General features: G+C 51.3%; 1 protein-coding gene across 3 annotated transcripts; it reads left to right on the top strand.

Annotated features, from left to right (window-relative positions):
• The first annotated feature begins 57 nt into the window (after nt 1–57).
• On the top strand, nt 58–7179 carry SMYD4 (SET and MYND domain containing 4). 3 transcript variants are annotated; one of them, XM_039720523.1, is made up of 11 exons: nt 58–87; nt 130–269; nt 959–1109; nt 1900–1989; nt 2286–3429; nt 4159–4341; nt 4630–4796; nt 5104–5239; nt 5688–5804; nt 6114–6237; nt 6859–7179. In XM_039720523.1, exons 2-11 carry the CDS (start codon nt 139–141, stop codon nt 7007–7009), a joined length of 2394 nt encoding a protein of 797 aa, XP_039576457.1. In that variant the 5' UTR covers nt 58–87; nt 130–138; the 3' UTR covers nt 7010–7179. The 3 variants fall into 3 exon arrangements, with proteins under 3 accessions (XP_039576457.1, XP_039576458.1, XP_039576456.1); XM_039720524.1 differs by lacking the exon at nt 58–87 and having other exon boundaries at nt 94–269; nt 2286–2505; XM_039720522.1 differs by lacking the exon at nt 58–87 and having other exon boundaries at nt 94–269.
• The last annotated feature ends 122 nt before the right edge of the window (nt 7180–7301 follow it).

The raw sequence follows: 7301 nt of genomic DNA, 5'->3' as shown, positions 1-7301 counted from the left end.
TCCTATTGGCTGCGCGGCGCCGTACGGCGGAAGTAGCGCGGTGTTCCGTGCAGGGATGGTGCTGGGCGCCGCCATGGCGGTGGCGCGGTGCCGGTCGGTGATGGCGCGGTGCCGGTCGGTGATGGCGTGGTGCCGGTGATGGCGCTGCCCGTGGCGGAGTGGCGGGGCCGCACCGCCCGGCTCTGGGCCGCGCTGGACCCGGCGCTGCGGGAGCGGCTGGCGGCGGCTTCGCTTCACGACGCGGTGCGGTTGGGTTGCGATGTGCTGCGGTGAGCCGCGGGCGGGGCGGGTGCGGTGCAGGGCAGCGGGGGAAATGGGGGACTGGAGCATATCTTAATGCGAATAAATAATAAAGCGGGGTGTCAAAGGATGGACTAGGCTCCGCTCGGTGGAACCGAGCAGTAGGATACGGGACAACGGGCAGAAAGGGATACCGGGGACATTCCATCTGGATAAAATCCCTCTTTACCTGACAGCAGGTTGGAGGTCGGCCTCGCATCCCAGGCTGCTGGTGATAGAACAAGAAGATATAGGCTTAAACTTCACGTGGGGAGGCTTGGGTTGGACTCTAGTAAGAATTTCTTCGCAGAGAGGGTGATTAGGCTGGAATGGGCTGCCCAGGGACGAGGTGAGGTCGCTGTCAATGGAGGTGTTTAATGAAAGATTGGATGCGGCATTCAGTGCTGACAAACCGGGCATCCCTCACAGGCTGGGCTCCATGGCCTCAGAGGTCTTTTCCAGCCTAACTGATCCTGTGATTCTGAGAATATGGGGCAGAATTCTTCCCTGTGCAGTGACCACGCAGTGGCACAGACTGAGAGTGTGGCGTTTCCCTCGCTGGAGATATTCCAGAACCCTCTGAGCACAATCCTGTGCTACAAGGATCATCCTGCTTGAGCAGGGAGGCTGGACCAGCAATTCCAAACTGATTCTTCGGTGCTGCCCCCGTGTCCCACAGGACCGAGGAGGAGGAGGAGGCAGCCCTGGTGCAGTTGTGCCACCGGGCACCCACAGACAAGAAACCGGAGGCCGCGAGCTGGTACCGGGAGCAGGGCAACCAGGAATTCAAACGGGGCCAGTACCAGGCTGCCCTGAGGCTCTACTCCAAGGTAGGTGTGGCATGAGGGGGTCCCACCACACCTCACAGCCACAGGGATCCCCTGAGGGCATCCCCAAGAGGGGGTCCTGCAGCCATTCATGGTTGGAGGGTGAGGGGTGAGGAGCAGCTTCCGTGAGGGGATCCCCAAAGAGGGGATCCTGCAGGCCTGGCTGAGGGGATCCTTTGGGCTCTGCTGAGGGGATCCTTTGGGCCGAGCTGAGGGGATCTTTTAGGCCGTACTGAGGGGATCCTTTAGGCGCTGCTGAGGGGATCTTTTAGGCCGTGCTGAGGGGATCTTTTAGGCTCTGCTGAGGGGATTCTCTAGACTGTGCTGAGGAGATCCTTTAGGCCCTGCTGAGGGAATCTGCAGGCTCTTCTGAGGGAATCCTTTAGGCCCTGCTATGGGGATCCTTTGGGCCCTGCTGAGGGCATCCTTTGGGCCCTGCTGAGGGGATCTTTTAGGCCGTACTGAGGGGATCCTTTAGGCGCTGCTGAGGGGATCTTTTAGGCCGTGCTGAGGGGATCTTTTAGGCTCTGCTGAGGGGATCTTTTAGGCTCTGCTGAGGGGATTCTCTAGACTCTGCTGAGGGGATCCTTTAGGCCTGGCTGAGGGGATCCTTTAGGCCCTGCTGAGGGGATCCTGCAGGCTCTGCTGAGGGGATCCTTTAGGCCCTGCTATGGGGATCCTTTGGGCCCTGCTGAGGGGATCCTTTAGGCCCTGCTGAGGGGATCCTTCAGGCTCTGCTGAGAGGGTCCTGTGAGGGATCCCCCACGCAGCAGTGGTTCTCTGGTCTCTGCAGGCAGCATCCCACGAGCTCCCTGGGAGCCCCGAGGTGTCCGTGTGCTTTGCCAACCGCTCGGCCGCCCTCCTCCACCTGGGGCACTTTGAGGTAAGTGGGGCCAGGGCAGCACCCACCACACAAGGTCCTGGGTGCCCCTGAGGTGTTTGGTTGTTAAACGAGAGACAGCAGATCAGATGTGCTTCCCAAGCTCTGCTTAAAGCATCCATAGATCAACTTTCCTACTTGGTTTCCGTGTCAGGATGCTTTATTTGGGCAGCAGGTTGGTTATGCACATGGACTTTGCTGATTAACACACAGAATTCTTCCATAAATTGTGTTAGGTGGAGTGAAAGAGCACAAGCTGGTTTTCAAGCCCACTTAAAAGGCCTTATCTTTGTTCCTAGGTTTGTTTGGAAGATATTGCCAGGGCTGAAAGCCATGGCTATCCAGACAGGCTGCTGCCCAAGGTCCTGCTGCGGAAAGCTGAGTGTCTGCTGTGCCTGGGGAGGTTACAGGATGCACAGGATATCCTCAGAGTGCTGGAGAGTAAAATTGCTCTGGATGGGGTCATGACTACACACCTGACACGGCTAAAAAAGTTAAGTCAGCTGAAGGTTAAATTAGGTGAGAAGGAGAGGTGTCCAGAGCCTGCACGAGAAGCACGTGGTGGCATTCAAGGGGAGCCAGAGATCTGGGAAGAGAACAACAGGATTTCAGGTGCATCTGCATCCCTGAGCTTGAGTTTTGATGCAGAGAGAGGACGTCACTTGGTGGCCTCCCAGGACATCGTGCCAGGACAGAGCCTGGTGAAAGAGGAGGCCTTTGTGAGCGTGCTGTGCCCTGGGGAGAGCCTTCCTGTGCAGGATGGTGACACCGCGTGGGACACTCGAGCCACCAGTGCAGATCTCTACTGCCACCGCTGTCTGAGGCAGCTCCTGGCCTCTGTGCCTTGCCAGGGCTGCAGTTATGCCAAGTACTGCAGCCAGGACTGTGCAGACATGGCATGGCAGCAGTACCACAGGACAGAGTGTTCCCTGGGAGCGCTGCTCCTCACGCTGGGGGTCTTCTGCCACGTGGCCTTGAGGACTGTCCTGCTGGCAGGATTTGCAGAGGTTAGCAGGCTGGTGGCAGGGTCCCACCAGGGGGACAAGAACCTTCGGAACCCTGAGGCAAGCTGCAAGCCTCTCAGTGAGGCAGCAGATGCAGGAGCTGGTAGCAGAGGTGTCCCTGGTTGTGACAGCAGTGGTCGGTACCAGAGCTCTTACCAAGCTCTGTTCCACCTTTTGCCCCACACTGAGCAGCACAACCCTGAGCACAAGTTCCTCTGCACTCTCAGTGTGGTAGCTCTGTGCAAACAGCTGCAAGCAGCTGGCCTGGAGACTGCTGTGTTGAGTCAGGAATCACCTCAGCAGTGGTCCAAACCAAAGACATGTGAGAAAACCTCAGATGAATTGTCCCCAGAGCTGAAGACTGTGGCAGAAGCAATGCTGAGGCACGTGTTGCAGCTGCAGTGTAATGCACAAGCAATCACTGTAATGCAGGAGCTGGGTAAGATAAAATTTTAAGCCCTACGGTGTTGTCACAGAATGTTTGGGGTTGGAAGGAACCCCTGAAGATGATTCAGCCCAAATCCCCTGCCCAGGCAGGTTCATCTGGAGCAAGTGACACAGGAACCTATCTAGGTGGGTTTGGAATGTGTCCAGACATCCCTGGGCAGCCTATTCCAGTGCTCTGCTACCTTCAGTGGAAAGAAGTTTTTCCTTATGTTGAGGTGGAGCTTGTTTAATTTGTGGTTGTTACTCCTCATCCTGGCACCACAGAAAAGAGTCCATCACCATTCTCTGACACCTATATTTTTATATGTATTGATGAGATCCCTTCTCAGTCTTCTCCAGACTAACCAAGCCCAGCTCCCTCAGTCTCTCCTCATAAGAGAGACCCCTCATCCACTGGACCCTCTCCAGTAGCTCCTGTCTCCTGTCCTGAGGAGCCCAGGACTGTCCTGTCCTTGCCCATCTTGTGAGAAGTGGGGATTGAATTCTCAGCTGTAAAGAGCTCCCATTGCAGATGGAAATGACTTGTTTACAATTTAATGGCCTGTCCCATGCTGGCCTGTTCCTTGGTGCCCATGCAGAGTGTGTTTAGCTATTATTTATGGCAGCAATATACCAGGAACCTTTCTGCTGCTGCCTGCGATCGGTCACAGGGCTCCTTGCAGAAATTGTGTGGGTTTCTGAGCATTCAATCTCAACCTGCTTGGTTTTCCTCTGTCCTCAGGGCCTGGAGATGGAGCTGTTGTAGATAAGAAGCCTGTGAGGCTGGCAACAGCCTTCTTCCCTGTCCTCAGCCTCCTGAACCACTCGTGCCACCCCAATACCAGCGTGTCATTCAGCGGGACAGCTGCCACTGTCAGGGCAGCACAGCCAATCTCAAGTGGCCAAGAGGTTTTGCACTGCTATGGTAAGCCCCAATTCTGTGTTTGTCTCAAGGCACAGACATCATTCACCTCCCCTTATCATGCTGATGGCTATTTATATCATAATTCTCATCTAATTCTCATTTAATATTCCCAGAGTCCTTGTTTAGCAGCCTTGACCAACCTTTCATCCCTTAAGTCCTCTGTTAGATTTTCAGTCTCCAGTTGTGTCCTCCCCAAAATACACCTAGTCTCAATTGTACAAAAATCCATTTATTCTGATATTAAGAACTGTACCTGTGAGTGATCTCTACCCTTGCCATCCTCTGCAGGGCCTCACTGGTGTAGGATGAGGGTTGCTGAGAGACAGCAGCTTCTCAGTCAGTATTTCTTTGAGTGTCGCTGCCCGGCGTGCCTCGAGGAGTTAGAGTCTGGTGTCAAGAGTGTGGTGTCCATCAGAAATTCGTTCTGCTGTCCCAAATGCCAGGCTCCAATGCAGGTAATTCTCCATAGTTATGATTGTGTAACTTACTGGGGTGTGTAAGGTTTGGGTCTGGGAAAGCCAAGAGGTAAAAACCTCACTTTGATCCCTGCTCAGAAGACAAAAGCCCCTGTTGAGTTCAGACAGTATCTCACTGTTTCTTATAAAATCAAATAAGTTGATAACAATTTATTAAAAAATCACGTTGTTTAATGCATACAACTGAGAAACAATTTAGTATCTCTATAACCCAGAGCTAATGCAGATGGAGAGTAAGCTTTGAGCTGAATGGGAGCAGAAATAATCACAAAGGTGATTTCCACAGGGAGAAGAAGACACACTTTGCTGTTCAAATGAAGCTTGTGCAACCTCAGCCAGCAGAGATCACCTGTCTGGCCGTTTACAGGACCTTCAGCAGCAAATCAAGAAAGCTTTAGACCTGCTGAGAGTCGGGAAGGCTGGTAAGGCTCAGCTTTGTGCCCTGAGGTCAGGAGCTGAGGAGGCCAGGTCGGGACAGGAACCATGAGATGGCACTGTTGCTCATGCCATTGGGGTGCTGTGACATGTGGCCTGGTGTCCCTGGGGACTTCAGCTTTAGATTTTTTGTACCTACTGATCTGGGTGTTAATCTAAGTCACATATTGTTCCATATTCCATAGTAAAGTAATTAAATGAAAAGAAATCAGGGTAACATTGGAGTTGGGCATTCCCAGGCCTTGTTTTCCTGGAGGGAGTTGGGCCTGTGCTGGGGTAGAATAAGCAGAGGTGCAGGTGAAGTCAGTGTTGAATCCTAACCAAACCCCAATCAGCTGTGCAAAGATGAGATTGGATTGATTTTATTTTATGGATCATGGAAAACTGGACACTGGCCACAGGGTAAACTTTATAACCTTTTTTTTTTTTTAATAGATCAGGCTATCAAAATGCTCCTCAAGTGTCAGATGGATGCTGGAACTTTCTTGTCTCCAGAGCATTTGCTGATGGGAGAGTTGGAGGATCATCTGGCACAGGTTTATGCTACTCTTGGTATGGCACTGTCCTCTCACTATCCCATGTCTCCTGAACTTTGCATTTAACATGACTAGCTTTTTTTTGGACCAGCCCTCTCATTTTTTCTCCTGGTTTTGTCTGCAGGGCTCTCAGAAAGACCAAACCTGTGTTCCCAGCAGCCAGTGGACAATACTGTGTTCTCATGTTCTTTTAAATTCCCTGTCCTGGTTTTGTGGACAGAGCTCACCACATTTTCATTAATTCTGTCAGATTCTTTGGGTGGCAGTAGCTCTAGGAAGTATTTATTAATTTCTCATTGTTTTGTTTTGCTTGTTTTTCCATCAGGGAAGTGGCAGGAAGCAGCCAGACACCTGAAGAAGAGTATTGAGATTGTGGAAATGCACCATGGGCCATCAAGTGTAGAAACAGGCCATGAACTTTTCAAGCTGGCACAAATCCTCTTCAATGGGTGAGTTTGGTTTATCCTCTGTCCCTGCCCTGCACCACTCCTGTGTGTCTGACACAATATCAAGGCACCTGGAGGGTGTCTCACAGGACACAGGGCAGTCTAGCACAGGTACTCTCTTAGGAATCTGTTTCTCTCCTTTGTGCCTGTCTATCTTTTTCTTCTCCCTGGCTCAATTTATTCCCTGTCCAATTGTTTTATTCTGTCAACTCATCACCCTTGGTGTTTATATCTCAGTTGTAGAATGTCGCTGACATCTTCTCAAAAGAGGGAATGAAATCCTCCTGCTTTATTGGCAAGAAAATCCCCTGACTGCTTCTGAAAATCCCCTCACAACAACTCCCTTTAACCAAATTAATTTTAGCAGGAGCTGCAGTGATGAAGTAGAGGGTTCCTGTGTACTCAAATATAATGTTTTCAGTTTTTGTCCATCTCCTTACCTTTCCATCCTCCCTTTGCAGCTGAAGCAGTCACAATTTTCCTGCTGCTGGAAGGCAGGGGAGGGTGGCATCTGTAGCCATGAACAGGTTTAGGTTTTTGTTAGGGAGGGCTTAAAGGTTGTGTAAGTCAAGAAGCTGAATTAAGTATTTTGCATGCTCTGTTCTTATTATCTTCCTATTTCAGATTTGCAGTTTCTGAAGCTCTGAGCACTATTCAAAGAGCAGAGGGGATTTTGTCAGTGCACTTTGGTCCTCAGAGTGCTCAGATCCAGGAACTACAAGAGATGAAGGCCTGCCTGTCAGAGCTTCCCAGAAACATCCTTCAGAGGACTTAATTTCCCTGTCAAAGGAAGCTGCAATGTGATTTTTCATCAAAGCTAAGTGTCATGTGGTAAGGTAGTCATGTAGTACAAGCTGGAAAATCATGTGTAACAGCAACTTGAATGAAGTCTTGAAATGCTCTTTAGTGAGCCTGTTGTAAATAAAATGACCAATTCTAACGTGAGAGGTGTGTGTGTGGTATGGTGGGAACAGAGGCTGTTGTATAAGTTCTGTGTGTGGGTTGGAAGCAAATGTTTGAGTTGCTTTTGTGTGAGGTGTGACTCTCCCCTGTGTGGTGCCCTGAGC

Source organism: Passer montanus, unplaced genomic scaffold, assembly GCF_014805655.1.
Source record: "Passer montanus isolate IOZ18808 unplaced genomic scaffold, ASM1480565v1 scaffold44, whole genome shotgun sequence".
Lineage (NCBI taxonomy): Eukaryota > Metazoa > Chordata > Aves > Passeriformes > Passeridae > Passer > Passer montanus.
This window is presented reverse-complemented; position numbering and strand designations above follow the sequence as displayed.

Bases quoted from the DNA above. Each gene is read 5' to 3' on its own strand.
- SMYD4 (XM_039720523.1), top strand. From the start codon at position 139: ATGGCGCTGCCCGTGGCGGAGTGGCGGGGCCGCACCGCCCGGCTCTGG. The intron at 4,342-4,629 runs GTAAGCCCCAAT...CATCCTCTGCAG, and splicing joins AGAGGTTTTGCACTGCTATG to GGCCTCACTGGTGTAGGATG. The intron at 5,805-6,113 runs GTATGGCACTGT...TTTTTCCATCAG, and splicing joins ACAGGTTTATGCTACTCTTG to GGAAGTGGCAGGAAGCAGCC.